The sequence below is a fragment of the Nilaparvata lugens genome, chromosome 5 (assembly GCF_014356525.2).
Source record: "Nilaparvata lugens isolate BPH chromosome 5, ASM1435652v1, whole genome shotgun sequence".
Classification (NCBI taxonomy): domain Eukaryota; kingdom Metazoa; phylum Arthropoda; class Insecta; order Hemiptera; family Delphacidae; genus Nilaparvata; species Nilaparvata lugens.
Genome location: NC_052508.1, coordinates 32,542,788 through 32,559,352, shown reverse-complemented (window position 1 = coordinate 32,559,352; position 16,565 = coordinate 32,542,788). Strand labels below are relative to the sequence as shown.

At 37.4% G+C, this 16,565-nt stretch overlaps 1 protein-coding gene across 2 annotated transcripts in view; it reads left to right on the top strand.

Annotated features, from left to right (window-relative positions):
* Positions 1-16,565, top strand: part of LOC111057152 (WD repeat-containing protein 26) — a 59,658-nt gene that overhangs the window by 36,465 nt on the left and 6,628 nt on the right. For both annotated transcript variants that reach the window (XM_039428192.1, XM_039428191.1), the window contains exons 9-10: positions 12,226-12,434; positions 13,720-13,929. In XM_039428192.1, coding sequence (XP_039284126.1) covers positions 12,226-12,434; positions 13,720-13,929 — 419 coding nt within the window. The remainder of the gene's footprint in view (positions 1-12,225; positions 12,435-13,719; positions 13,930-16,565) is intronic.

Below are 16,565 nucleotides of genomic sequence, written 5' to 3'. Positions count from 1 at the left end.
ATCTCTGCTTGTCGTAGGAGGCGACTAAAAGGGTGTCCACGGAATCTGCCCCATCAGGGCAGTTTCGGAGGGACAAAAAGAAAAACCCAAGAGACCAGAGATTGGTGAAACTCCAAGCACAAATGTAGGTCAAGAGGCTGAGTCGAGGGTGACCAGGTGCCCTAGAGGTAATTTGGTGACCCCTCCTTCAGTGGAAGGACCTACAAAAAAGCTAGGAGTGGAACTCACGTAGGTCACGAGTTTGTGGGTGGAGAGACCAAACCTCACCACTGCTTAAAGAAGGGCGGTCATTCAGGCAAAACTTCTTGGGAGAGGTGAGGCTTTTGACCCTGCAGAGTTTTGGAGGGGCAAAAAGAAAAACCCTAGAGACCAGAGATGGGCGAAACTCCAGGCACAAATGTGGGTCAAGAGGCTGAGTCGAGGGTGGCCGGGCGCCGGGCGCCCTAGAGGCAGTTTGGCGTCCCCTCTCTCAGCGGAAGGACCTACAAAAAGGGTAGAAGTGGAACTCACGTAGGTCACGAGTGGAGAGACCAAACCTCACCACTGCTTAAAGGAGGGCGGTCATTCAGGCAAAACTTCTTGGGAGAGGTGAGGCTTTTGACCCTGCGAAGTTTCGGAGGGGCAAAAAGAAAAAACCCAAGAGACCAGAGATGGGTGAAACTCCAGGCACAAATGTGGGTCAAGAGACTGAGTGAAGGGTGGTCGGGCGCCCTAGAGGCAACTTGGCCGCCCCTTCCTCAGCGGAAGGACCTTCAAATAAGGCCAGGAGTGGAACTCACGTAGGTCACGAGGACTAATCAGTCTGAAGAGACTGCCAAGCATATCACCCTGGATTGCGACAAGCAACCAGGTGATGAATGGGATGTTAGCATAGGGAAAAATTCCTGGTTCTTGTAAAGGACACAGGTATTGGTTTGCCTAACTAACATACTACTTGGGAACACAATAAGCTTCGGTTGACGTGTGGGGTTCTTTGAACAGTTGGATCCTTGAATTCCTCCCTTCAAAAATAATAATAATAATAATTGATGTTGTCAAATCGTTGTCCTTTCATGTCTTCTTCCATACATGGTTAATGGGGTTACTATTATAAGTTATTTGGGGTTATCTTATGTATGGTATTGAGCTGGTATTATAGGGTTGTGAGAATGATAACTAATTCAAGGTAACTTAATAAAATCAACTAGACATTATGATAACAATTTATAATGGGGGAATCGCCTGGCTTACGAGAGGTTAAATTGATCTAACTCTATAACTTATGAGAAATTTTGTTAGTTGAAAAAAGATGTTTGTATTTTGCTGATGAGCTGTTTTGCTTCTGATTCTTGTTCTGACGTAGAGTCAGAAGTCTTATCATTCCAGAACCTCTTATCATCAAATAAGACAGAATCGACTGATAATAAAGTTTCGTCCTGGTCACTCATTTCTCCCTCTATTTCTCCAATCACGGATTGACAAAGTAGTCTTACGCCTTGTTTTCCTGTGTTGAAAATTCTTATTTCTTCGATCTCTCCAATCTGAAAATCTTTTCTGTCCCAAAGTACGTGCAATTCTTTGTTCTGTATCAATAATTCATTAGGGGTGAACGAAAATACTCCATTCACTTGATTTGTCAAAATCACTTCCACATTGACATCTTTTTGGGCTGGTATTATAGTTTCAAAAGCACATTTAACTACATTTACCGAACTGAACTAGGTACTATTTTTTTCTAAGATTTCCATGGGAATTTCGTATTTTTTCTCAATTTAATTCAATTTTATTTTTCATGTTATGCATCGTATATAATACAATATTAACACAGGTCATAAACATTTCATCAAACAATACACATCATAAATACATTACAAATGTCACCTCAATATACATGTAATATAGTCTATATAATTAAAAAACAAAGTTAATATCACAGATGGAATTATTGTAGTTGAATAAACTAAAAACAGTGGAATCAAAAGTCTCCATTACTTGAAAAGTAAAGATCATACAGTTAATTTAAATTACAAGTTTTTACTTAATCACAATATTCTAATAATAAATTACTGAATCAAAAGTTCACCAATGTCAAAAAAACATCTCTCACTTAACCACAATTTCAATTTTTTCTTGAAGACTATTTCAGAATTCAGTTCTCGAATTTCAATTGGAATAGCATTATACACTTTTTTGGCCATATGCTGTGGACTCGCCTCAAAAAACGTGGTTCTATGGGCATCCAGTCTCACGATCTCCCTGTTGCGTGTGTTGTGAGAGTGAATGTCTGCACCAGTCGTCCAGCCACTTCTCCATTTCAGTGCCATACTCGCCAAAAAATAAATGTACAGGCAGGGAACCGGAAGAATGCCCGCTGTCGCGAATAAGTCCCTGCAAGGATGGCGTGGCGGTTTTCGAAACATCACTCTGATGGCTCTCTTTTGGGTGAGGAAGACTATACCATAATCTAAAAGGGGTTCAAAGTAGCCATGGTAACAACTTTCTCATCAGACATCCTAACCAATTCGTGAAGTGTATAAATAGCTGAATTTAATTTCTTCATAAGGATCTCTACATGTGGTTTCCAGGTCAGGCACTGATCAATGAATACGCCAAGAAACTTGGTGTTCTCCACCCATTCAAAGCATCACACATTCTAAATTGAAGTGATGCGTGTTCTTGTTGCTCTCTGATCGAAAAGTTAATGAAGCTTGTCTTTGAGACATTAACTAGAAGTTTATTAGCCCTGCATCATATTTCAACATCCCTCAAGGCATTCTCCGCACTAGTCTTCAAGCTCTCTGGTTCCTCAGATGTTATTATGAAATTTGTATCTTCTGCAAAGAGTATAGTTTGTGCCAAAGGGACATTCGCGGGCAAGTCATTGATGAAAACAAGGAAGAGCAATGGCCCCAAAATAGAACCTTGTGGCACTCCTCTCTTTACAGTCTGGGGTTGTGAGCGATGAGGATAGTTCTGAATTCGATCCTGCTGAATCTCCAACTCCACAACTTGAAACCTGTCTCTCAGATAAGATTGTATCAGCTGCAGGAAGCTCCCCCGGACACCATAATAACTTAGCTTATTGAAGATTATATCATGACTGAGCATGTCAAATGTCATTTTTAAATCCACAAAGAATCCAGCCACCTTCACGCCACCATCCATTGAAAGATAGACCTCATCGAAAAGCATATTTATGGCATCAACTGTTGCCTTATTTAGCTCCTGTGATCCTTTTTTATGGAGTGGCCTGACTTTGGCAGTCTTGAATGAGGATGGAAAGATTCCTGATGACATAGACAACTTCAAAAGGTAAGTCACAGTATCTGCCACATAGTGAAAGAAATCCTTCATTATTCGTGATGGAACACCATCCAAACCACTGGACATCTTACCCTTTAAAGATCTTACCATTTTCTTTACATCCTCTACAGATTTAACTGTCACATCATTCACTTGACAGTTTCCTGAATCCGCCCTTTCTAACAAGTCCATATAATTTGCATCATGTTTTCCGATTATATGTGGACTGTCCTTAGCGAAAAACATATTGAATAAATTGGCTATTTCACTTGGTGACTCAGTGTAGGATTCATTTAATTGTGATTTTTAGCTGTTCACTCCATTATTATCTTTTATCTCTTTTTTTAATCACATCCCAGATTGCTTTTGGCTTATTTTCTGATTAACTAATCAGTCTGCTGGCATATTCTGTTCTTAATAAACGTATCTGTGACTTTATTTCAGTAGATATTTGCTTATATGCTTTAACAAAAAATGACTGGGATATAGTTTCGTAAACAGCTGAATATCTCTCTTACAGGAACATAAATAATTCAGATATGGGCAAGACCATATTACAGTTTCTGATTTCTTCCTTACTTTGGAAATCCTTCATTGAAAGCCGCAGAGTACATTTTCATGAATACAGCCAACTTATCATTGATGGTCCCTGGTACAAGTTGTATACAATTCCAATCACAGTTCTGCAAACTCTGTTCAAACTTTGTCCTATTTTCTGCCGAGAAAACTTGCTTCACAAGAAACTCATCTCTGTTGTAGTTCATTAGGCCATGCGGCAGTTTCATAGTAACTAGTTGCGCATAATGATCAGACAGAGCCAAAGAATGTACACACGAAGAGACGTATTCAATTGTTGAAGAGAGAAAGCAGTTATCGAGCAAGGTCGCAGAGTGTGATGTGACTCTTGTAGGAGTATCAATAACACTGGTGAATCCAAAAGCAGAGAGAAGTGCATACAATTCTTGTTTGTGTGATGAATTAACTAGGAAATTCACATTGAAGTCACCAACTAGAATCTCTGTTGAATCAGATCCAAGTATCTCTCTAGATCAGAGAAGAAATGGAGAATATCACCGCTGGGTGGTCTATATAAACATAAAATAAGAAACTTTTTCTCAAACACTATTGCAGTACTCGCAAATTCCAGTTAAAGGGAGCAATCAAAGACTGAAGCCGACGATGCTATTCATTTTCTAGCAAATATTGCTACTCCCCCTCCTCGCTGACCAGATCGATTTGAGAAAGATATGAGTTGAAAATTATGCAGTTGAACCGTTTCCTGCTCACAGAGCCAAGATTCTGACAAACAAAGAAAATCCAATTTCGGTAATGCACCTTCCTTTTGCATTGTTTCCAGTTGAAGGGTGAATTCATTATCTTTCGAGCGAATGCTACGAATGTTATAATGCATTGTACTGATGTCATTAATGTTGGATGCTCTCCTACTTGCTTTCTGCTTACATGGTACATAAATCAATATTTTTATTCATATTTCTGCCGTGTCTTTCGTTTGTTTGAAAACTCAGGAAACTTGATTCAGCAGCATCCTCTACTACTGGAGCTTGTACACAGCTACTCCAGGAGAAGTATTGAAACCTAAAAAATCATTGTATGAACTATCTGTAACATTTAGTTAATTTTCTGCAATAGAAGGAAGATTTATTTGACGAACAAATCCAATCTTCGTCCAGATGTGAATCAATCATACAACCATCATCATTCATTGACATTTTTCTACTATCAAAGTCTATTTGCGCTCTATAATCTAATAAAAACGAGTTTACTAACAAGATATCACATTGTATTTGTTCTGTCACTAGTAAGTTAATCTTGAATTTCCTTTCTAGTAGGTCTTCTTGTATTTCGCTCGAAATCGAACCTAGAATAGTAGTGAATCTGGAAGTAAGAAGCCATTAGCCGCTGTTAAAATAATGGCAGTATGTTTCAATTTCTTTAATTCACCATTATTGAATACACCTTTGCAAGCTATATTGACGTTTGAGCCTGTATCAATGCTAATTGATACCTCTTTTGCTCTCAATTTATCATGGGTAGAAAGTGCGGAGGCTACCAGTCTCCGCTCATTAGTCAATGATCCATTGTTAATTGATACCTCTTTTGCTCTGAATTTATCATGGGCAGAAAGTGCGGAGGCTATCAGTCTCCGCTCATTAGTCAATGATCCATTCATTTCCAAATCATGAGTCCGTGTCTCTGAACCTAACTTTTCGGATTCATCATTGTTCTCTTTACATCTGGGATTCAATCGATCACTTTTTGAAAGGAAAATCCTCACAAATTCAATGACTTTGTCTTGTTCTTCTTCTACTGATCTGGACGAAATATTGAATATAGACGGTTCATTATAATCAATAGTATCATGGGAATTTTGATGAGATGGTACTTCATACTTGTTTGTTTCAATTTTCCTAACAACTGATCCGGATCATTCCAAGTTTGAGTTCGATTAATATATGCTCGGAATTCTGCTTTCGCATTTTTTTCAAATAGAAACAATCGTCAGTCCAGTGGTTATCACGTCTACAATATTTACAAAATCTAGTCCTGCGATTTTCATTACAGTCATCATTCCTATTTCTATTTCTTTCATCACTTCGATCCGCTTGTCTGTTGAATTGAATCCTGCTCTTGTAATTCTTTTGTGTTGACTCGGCACTTTCTTTTTCTCTTCTATCAAGGTTGTGATTCCTATATTGAATTGGCCTTGACGATTATTTTCATGCAGCTCACTTGAAACTAATCTTCGATTTTTGTTTCCAAAATTGTTTCTAGAATTTGGATTCTTGAACTGGGCTACATTTTTACTCATATTTGTTACAATGGTACTGAGATGGTCTAATTTTCTTTCTAATGTTTCTACACTGATTCTTCTTAGAGGCTGATCGACTTTGATTTCTTGTTAATACCTAATCTCTCATCTATTAGGAGGCGGGATCTTTCATATTTTGTCAAATTATTTTCCAACTCTTCAATTGTAGCATTATCCATGAACCTAAATCTAGACCTCTCAACACGTATCCTGTGACATTTCTGGCTCTAGTTTATGACATAGTTTTATTATATCAGCTGAATATTCAGTGTACGACTCTGTTTGTACTTCAGTTCTATTCTCCAATTTTTGCCTTGTGGTCTCTTCGTGAACAGGGTCCGCTAGTTTAATTTTTAGGTGGCCAACTGCTTCATCGAAAGTCAAGTTAAGATACTTTTCCGCAAAATTATCAAAAATAGACAATGCTGTCTTTTTTAGGTACAAGGGCAAATAAATGATTTTGTCTTCCTCGTCCCATTTATTTATTTTGGCTGCTCGTTGAAGTCTTCACCCTTTGAGCCACCATATATTCCATGGTCTGCTATCATTCCCAGCCATTTTATTTTCAGTTTTAATATCTGATGGTCTATCAGGAGTAACTGTATTGTAGTAAACTTCTTCTATTTTTCTATTAATAATTCTCTCGTAATCGCCTAGCATAGGAAACACTTCACGATCTTGTTTTGACAGGCTCCCTGTTTTCAGCAACTGACTCAGAGCTTCTTTAGCATCGTGTACCGTAAACGTTAACCTTTTTTGCCAGATTTACTGCATTTGAGGAATATAGATTCCTAATTTCTGACAAAGCTCCAACAATCCGGATTTTCAAATAATCCTGAAAAATTCGTGTCATAACGTGAGAGCACACTACCGGGGAGGTTCACAATTGTCTCCATTCATATTTCACAGGGATCTGTTATGATGGTTAAAAATTTACACTTTGGAATTATATCGACGATGTTTCTTATTTAGATTCAAATAATTGTAAATTTGTTTACATTGGTAATATTCTGCAAAGGGCACCAATCAATAATAAGCATCGTAAAATGTACAAGCATTCAATGCTTGTAGTAAATACAGGGTTGGTGAACATTAAGGAAACAACTTGATATTTCTTTCACAAGTATAATACAACAGTGGGTTCCATTGGTTATGCTATTCGAATTAAAAACTACTTTTCTGTCGCTTCAAAATTTTGGCCCGTCATCTTGGATCCACCATTTTTAAACCAACATACAGAATTTCAGTAAAAAGTGAAGGGTGATATCTCGAACCGTTTCGAAGATATCTCGAACCTCTGTATAACGAAGTCGATTATCCCGAGAAAAAATTCGCTGCCGAGAGGTATTCGTTATTGAGAGGTTCTGTCAAGAAAACTGCCACGATCCTATCAATCTTATAATATCGTATCACGGTGGTAAATAAATGAATATGGTACATAAAACATATCGCGAACGTAGGTAGGGTAACTATTAGGCCAATATTAATGTAAAAATTTAAAAATTCATGCTGTTGAAATACATGTTTTTTAATATTTGTAGAGTTTAATAAGTAAACTCACCAATTTATTTCCAGAACGCTTGATTTGTACTATTAGTAGAGCTTAATCAAAGTACATACTCTTTAGCAATATTTTTCAACTTTTTACACTACTATTAGATGGAACGCAAAATACGGTTATTTTGTCAATAACTTCACTATAATTACTATAATAACTCAAATTTCCTTTTTTTTATATTTGAAAAAGTGAGTAATATCGGTTGAATTTTGCATTTGAATAAAGCATCATGTTCGATTATTTTTCAGTTTTAATCCTTGCCTGATAATTTTGAAAGCCTCTAGAACTTCTTGATTTGACTGATTCTTCTCCTCAGGTTCGTCACAGTCATCATCATAGTCAGTTCAAAGAATTGTGAATGTGTGACAAAAGCAAGAATGGGAAAGTCCAGTTGTTCACCTGCCTGGTCTGCAATAATGATGTTTTGTAGAATGAGAGGACTGTATCTAAATTCTTATTGTATTTAATGAAAATACTTGCCAAGTTGGAATTAAAAGAAATATTTACTGTGAGCAAAGCTATGGAAGTTCTCAAATTAGTATAGATAATAGACTCACCAGTCGTAATTTTTATATGTGCCAGATTATCAATTATAAGGTATTGGAATCGAAATACAGGATGGAATATAGAGATGAGAAGGATAAATACCTTTGGGAAAGGAAATGCCTTTCTGATACTCTGATACTGTGGCCTGGTGATGATTACAAGCTGCTTGGCAATATTAATTTCACTGATCCTTGCTTCTCCCAAATATTCACGACATTCATTAAACACTTCACACAATTATTGACATATAATGTCCGGCTAGACAAATAGCAAAATAACAAATAAAGTGAGCCGGAACGGTATGGCTTGTACACTCTTGATTCCGTCTGCTTTCTTTCCCGACTGAGAAGAAAAAACCTAGGCTGACGACAGTTTTCGACAATCCACCGCCAGGAGGCAGCACCGCACGGAACAGCGCTACAATTCAAGAATGGTCACAACATTCCCCCCCACCTGAAAATATATTTTTCAGCTAGGGCAAAGACAAAAATAACGATTATATAATACAAAAATCCAAACATGCAACCACAACCAACAACACAAAAAAAACCAAGATTCACGACTACACCCTCCACTATTGAGTGGGTAGTGGGAAAAGTTTAGTGACTGGTCGTTTAAGACACCCATTCTTCAAACGCACCAGAGCCACTCTCACTTGGCCGTCCGTCCCTGGAAAAACTTGTTCCACAATACCTAGTGGCCACTGCAGTGGAGGGAGGTTCGGCTGATCCACAATTACAACAGTGCCTACTTCAAGTGGAGTAGACGATTTCCACCATTTTCCTCGTTCCTGAAGCTCATGAAGATATTCTACTCGCCACCTGCGCCAAAAGGATTGCACTAGTTGAATCACCAGCTGAAAGCGAGTAAGACGATTGACAGGAGAATCAACAACATCTTCCATTGGAAAAGCTTTCAATGGGGTAAGTTTGAGAAAATGTGCTGGTGTTAATGCAAGTGGTTCACTGGGATCTTCACTCATAGAGCACAGTGGTCTCGAGTTCAGTACAGCTTCGACCTGAACTAAAACGGTATTCATCTCTTCGTACGTTAACAATTGAGTACCAATCACACGAAATAGATGTGATTTTGTTGCCTTTATGTTCGCTTCCCAGATGCCACCAAAATGGGGCGCTCCTGGCGGAATAAATTTCCAGTCGATTCTATAATCGGACAAATCACCTATAAGACTGGTTTGGAACGTAGAAGAGTTGACAAATTTCGAAAGCTGAACTAATTGCTCGTGAGCGCCAACAAAATTGGTTCCACAATCTGAGTAGATTACTCTACAAGGCCCACGTCGAGACAGAAAACGTTGAAAAGCAGCCAAGAATGCTGGAGTAGACAAATCAGAGACGAGTTCAATATGTACTGCTTTTGTAGACATGCATACGAACAGACATATATAGGCCTTCAAAATGACGGGATTACGTCGTTTAGCCATAGTAACTCGTATTGGTCCAGCGTAGTCAACTCCACAATGCTCGAAAGGTTTCAATTGCGTTACTCTACTAGCCGGTAAATTACCCATTTTAGGGGGTGAAATCTTTGGTTTACACCGAAAACATTTATTACAAAGATAAACACATTTACGAACAACAAGACGACCAGACAGAATCCAAAACTTTTGCCTGATTAAGGATAACAGCAGACGGGGCCCAGCGTGACAATTCTTCACATGAAAATTATTCACCAATAACGTGACAAAATTGTCCTTTTTCGGCAAGATGATTGGATGACAATTATCAAAACCAAGATTAGCTGTTGACAATCGACCGCCGACGCGAATCACTTCATTCTCTAGGAATGGAGACAAACGCTGCATACGAACTGAACAACACTTTCCTGTTTTCAATTGAGACAATTCATTAGTAAAATGGATTTTCTGTACTAGTCTACATAGATACATTTCAGCTACATTCAAATCAGACTCACCCTGTTTAGGTAATACACGAACAAATTTCAAAATCACAATTACTACACGTAACAAACGTTGGTAGCTTGAACAGCGTTGAATCAATGAATATATCACATTATCACAAGTCGCATCTGTGTGAAGGGTTGTGAGAACATTAGTTTTAGCTTCCGGTGGATTTTCAACTTCGACAAAGTCCACTTTCACTGGCCAACTATTTTCCTCTTTTTCCAACCAAGTAGGGCCGTTCCACCACAATTTATGACTCACAAGCTCGGCTGGTGTTAAACCACGTGACAAACAATCTGACGGATTCTCTGAGCCACTAACGTGCTTCCACTGTTGCACGTTACAATCTTGAATTTTCGATACACAATTCGAAACAAAAGTGGTCCAGCGTGACGGTGGGGCCTGAATCCAATAGAGAGCCACCGTTGAGTCTGATAAGGCTATCACACGAGACACACGACACCTTTCACTAATGATGTTATAGGTAGTATGCAACAACTCCGCCAATAATAGTGCAGCACATAATTCCAGTCGCGGAATGGAAACTGATTTATTTGGAGCGACTTTGGATTTTCCACACAGCAAAGTGATAGTTGGTGGCGATCCATCATCACATTGACTCTTAAGATAAATGACAGCTCCAAGTGCTTGTTCTGATGCGTCACAAAATCCAATTAAACTAATTCTTGTATTCAAATACACTCCGAGATGACGAGGAATAGAGATAGTTGATAATAAATTAAACTCATTTTGACATACTTCCCAGCGTTTCGTGACTGATAACGGTGGTGTCTGATCCCAACCAACTCCGCATTGCCACAATTGTTTGATCAGACACTTCAATAGTAACATGAGAGGATGGTCAGCACGGAACAGCGCTACAATTCAAGAATGGCCACAACAAATGACAAGCACTTGGAATTCAATTTCCGACATGTGTTTCACTGTTTCACCCTCTATTGACTGTCTACCACCCTATCTTCTTCCTACCTGAATTGCCATTATTTTTAGTCTATTGACCTTTCTGCTGAAACTAAAGAATTCCTTGAAAATGACCGTCCGCTTCCTATAAACACTACACTTTGTATGTTGAAGTCAAGAGAAAACTTTGTTGTTAAGAGGTCCTAAATTCGTTAAATATAGGTAAATAAACAGCAAAAACTCTAAAATGTCATGCGACCAGGTAAAAATTTGTTGTGTAGAGGATTTCGTTAAATGGAGGTTCGTTATAGAGAGGTTCGACTGTATTCACATTTAAATATACTATAGTGAGGTCCACGTTATAAAGGTAGTATTTGATTAACATTAACATTGGTGTTGCATAAATTCTTGCATTCATTTATAAATTCTTGTCTATCATTCCATTTTATTATTTAATGGCCGCACATAATTAAATGTGAATAACTTTTGGATGGTTTGAGATATCAATGTGTGGTTTTCGCCATCCATTTCCTCTTGAAATACTGTATCGAAATCATGTATCACCTTCCCATTTAATAAAAATTGAGTTGGATTCAAGATGGCGGACCAAAATTTTGAACCGACAGAAAAGTTGTTTTTTTAATTTTATATCTACCTATTTATCATGAATATCAATACTTACTGTATCGATAATTTTTATACAACAAGCATCTAGTTGTAAGAACTGTCACCAAAACACGTGCACACATTCGAGACTTACATATAAAATAATAAGATTTTGATTAATTTTTGTATATTTAATTCGAATAGGTTCGTCAATGAAGCCTACTCACTCTCAAATTATCCTTTTAAAATAAATATTGAACTGTTTCCATCAAAATTTTTGCCAACTCTGTATATAACAGAAAACACGGCTAGCGCACAAGTTTTGATTTATGCCAGTCGTGTTCAATATTGATGTTACCTATTCTGATACTTTGCAAATAGTACCTACTTGATAATTATTATGCCTCATCTACTTGTTAGCCCAGTCGCTGGTACAGCCTGCCCAAGCCTGTTAATTTAACGTAGGTAAATGAAGGCCCTTGAAGGCCAGCGCTGGCAAATCAGCTATCCACACATTGGGCCAACATGATTGTAGTAATGCAATGCTTTTGATAATAGACTGCAGGAGGACCACCCGGTGATGACGTTCTCGGTGAACAAGGCTGATAGACTGGCGCTGCTCAACGTGGCAACACAGGGTGTGCACCTGTGGGACCTGCGCGACAAGTGCCTACTGCGCAAGTTCCAGGGCGTCACCCAAGGCCACTTCACCATTCACAGCTGCTTCGGTGGCGCCAACCAGGACTTTGTCGCTAGCGGCAGCGAAGGTAACTAAATCCACATTAACCTATGGTTTCCTGAGAAAGTGGTGCCGTTATTTAGTGGCCGTAATATAGCGGTGAGTGACGTCATTAAAACGTTGGCCATATAATCCACATTGCGTTGGTTTCCTCGGGAATATTAGTAATGACCGTAACGTAAAATAGCGGTGCTGTCATTTTTGAGTCTACCGTAATAGCGGTGACAAACATTCTTAGAACAATTTTCTGTGGTAGCGGTGAGAATATGTATTTGACTTGAGATGAGTGCAAATAGGAATTTGAGCATTGAACAACATTTTATTGATTTTGTAAAAAGTAATTAATGTTTGTGTAATGTGAAAAGCAAAGATCTCAGACAAGTCCAGCTGAAACAAAATCCATGGAATAATATCAGAGGAACTAATAATTGAGGAGGAGGAGTAGGCCTAAAAGCATTAAAGAACCTTTTAAATATTTTAGATCTCAAGTATTATTATAATTTTAAATATTAAGTAGTTTAGTTTTTGAATATTTCACTTTCTTTTGAAAGATTTTTTTCTTCTTCAGACGACTCTTCATTTTCCAAATAAATTAACAGTGCTTTGTTTATGTCGTCCATTCTGCAACGTAATCAACACCGTCTTCTAAGTTTACATTCTGCTCACCGCTTTATTGCCGATATATTACGGCTGCTAAATAACGGTACCCCTTTCTTAGGAAACCGAAACCATAGCTTTATTTTTGACCAGAGCATGGCCATAGTTTCAGCAGCTCTCAAGGCAACTGAAGCAGCACTTCACATTTGAGACACTAATCCGTATTTATAAGCGATTTAAGAATGTTTCAGCGAATAGTTTGTTCAACGATTATGATTGGTTGTTGAGAGCAAAGCGTACTTGGCTGAAAACATTTTTCGTAATTGTTTATGTTTACGGCGCTCAAAGTTGGGAAAACAATGCTCTCAATTCACCATTTACAACACGACTTTACACTCTTCGGTAGACTATATCCTATTGCGTTCGGTTATATTGAAAGTTATAATAAATAACGGTAGCTTCCGCCCTCATAAAATAATACCGAAAGACAACAGTGATTGAACACATGCGAAATAAATATTTATTTATTCAAACTCACAAAATTTACAATCAGAATCAATAAGAAAAAAAACACACAGCTCAGTAAGATGAAACGTTTTCATTTATTTTCCAGTTACAACAGTGCACTCTAGTCTAAAAGCATATATATACATTTTCTTGAATTATTCTTTAGGTATTATTTAGATGTTGATTGGTGTGTTTGTTTTGGTTTGCAGACAACAAAGTGTACGTGTGGCACATAAAGCGCGAGCTGCCGATAGCGACTCTGTCGGGGCACACGCGCACTGTCAACTGTGTGTCATGGAACCCGGTGCACCACCACATGCTCGCCTCTGTGTCCGACGACTGCACCGTACGCATCTGGGGGCCCTCCTCCTCGTCCTCCTCCACCTCACCACCTCCAGCCGCCGCCAACTTCAAACCTGGTGCGTCATCCTAATACTCGTTGTTTGCTTACAAACCCTTACACCAATCGTCATTATTTGAAAGTAACTTACATAGTCCGCTAAAACAATCATCGTATTCATTGCATAATTATCATGCAAACCTATCAACGGCACGGTCAAATTTTGTTTGTTTTTTCATGTCATCACGGAGACTCCTAATATTTAAAAAGTTGTGAACAATAACTACATAAAACGGTAATAAATACAATACCTACTGTTTCATCGTAAAAGATGCCATATTTATTGCAAATGCAACATTGGCATGGCCTAATCTAAGTTTTTTTTTTCATTTTTCATGTCATCACGGAGATTCCGTACAGCAATAAGTTGAAGTAATTCACATGAAACGCTTGAACAATCCTTGTTTTCTCATAGTTAGTATTATTACAAATGCAAAATTATAAAAAATCAATTGGCATGGTAAAACTTAGTTTGGTTTTCATTTCATCCTGTACTCTTTATGACAATCTTCTGGAGTCGAAAGTAATTGGCATAAAAAGGTAAAAGAAACCTGGTGGGTCATCATTGTAAATATCATATTCAGTAGATGAGCATAATGCAAAACTATAAAACATCAATTGGAATGGTCTAAGGTAACTCTGAGTACCAATAAAAAATCGTTGTGTCAATAACTCAATTCAATGTATTTTTACAAACACATACAAGTTTGATACAGAGATTAACAAAAAGAATACATGCAAACAACAACAACAACACCAACAACAACAATACACATTTAAGCAAAATAAAAAGAAGTGGTGCAAAAAAAGGGTGGAAGATTGAAGGGGTTTTCCAACTATGGATATCCATGTACCAGGAAAACCTTCAATCCTTGAGAAGGTGAAAAAGGTATCAGGAAAAGTAGAAGTAATTTTTACTTCAAGTCTTATATTATACGAGTGCGATCTAGGTACAGTTACCATGTGAAGGCCCGGTTATACAAAAGCCTATTAAATTTTAATCATGATTAAATGTCTCGAGAACCAATCAGAGAATACTTTATTGAAAGGAACTCCTCTTATTAGTTATCATGGAATTTAATCATGATTAAAATTTAATAGGCTTTTGTATAACCGAGCAAAATACAGTTTGGTCATTGACTGTCACGCTTCTGATTGGCTAGCTCGATCACGTGTGGTGGAGTCATTAAGTATATTGTAATCCGCCATTAAGATTCCAAACAAACTTTATAATCGTATCTTATTGCATTGAAATTTTGAAATTATCACTTCTTTTACCGATTGGATATATATTTTGAAGGTACGATGAGTTCGGAAAAAACATTTTTGAAGGGAAATAGATTATATTTCAATATAGATCAACAAAGATAATTTTTAAAACACCAATAAAGCTTAGAACATAAATTTTTCTTCCCTCGGACTTCTTGAGGGCCACTTCCAGAGCTTTCACAGACCACATATTGGGAACCACTGATTTAGATAGATATGTAGAAAAATAGATTTCAATTCTAAATAAAAATAGAAATCTAATTACCCTTTTTACTTTCCTTGTCCTATTACCATAGGTAAGGAAAGTATTGCTTTCCGAATAAAATAAGGTACCCCAATTTCTAAATTGCTATACGTTTCAAGGCCCCCTGAGTCCAAAAAAGTGGTTTTTGGGTATTGGTCTGTCTGTGTGTGTGTGTGTGTGTGTGTGTGTGTGTCTGTGTACACGATATCTCATCTCCCAATTAACGGAATGACATGAAATTTGGAACTTAAGGTCCTTACACTATAAGGATCCGACACGAACAATTTCGATCAAATGCAATTCCAGATGGCGGCTAAAATGGCGAAAATGTAATGTTGTCAAAAACAGGGTTTTTCGCGATTTTCTCGAAAACGGCTCCAACGATTTTTTGATCAAATTCATACCTAGAAAAGTCATTGATAAGCTCTATCAACTGCCACAAGTCTCATATATCTGTAAAAATTTCAGGAGCACTGCTGCACCATCTATGCAAAGTTTGATTTTAGATTCCCAATTATCAGGCTTCAGATACAATTTGAACTAAAAATTTCAAGTGGAGAAGATTGAGAATAAAAATCTCTACAATTAATGTTTAGTAGCATTTCCACCTAAAATTGAAAATAAGCTCGAAATTAGAGAAAATAAGATTATTCAATTGCAAACTGATGATTCTATTAAATCATTCACTATGAAGAGATAGCAGACTTCGTGTGTCTGCAGCGCTATTGTCCTGTCACCAGCTGGCTCAGATCTTAGAAAAGTAGACTTGAGATGCGCGGGAACACTAGCGTCAGTTGATCAATTTTCATAACGGCAAGGAAAGTTGTGTGAGTGCACCACACCAGATTTTTAAAATTATTTAGTCACAACATGTTTGGGCTGTATTATGATGCCATTATCAAGTGATCATTGATTAAGGCATTATATAGCCGAAACATGTTGTCACTAAATGGATACTTAGATTTATATTTTTATTTATATTCAAAAGTAGCCCTGAAGAAGAAAGACAATTTCAATTTTATTACTTTTTTTTATTTAATTTATTGGATTCAACTTCCATTAATCTAATTAAAAATATTTTCTGTGGCTCAGTTAAACATAACATTTTTTAAATATTCAACTGTTATTGAGTTCTAAATAAA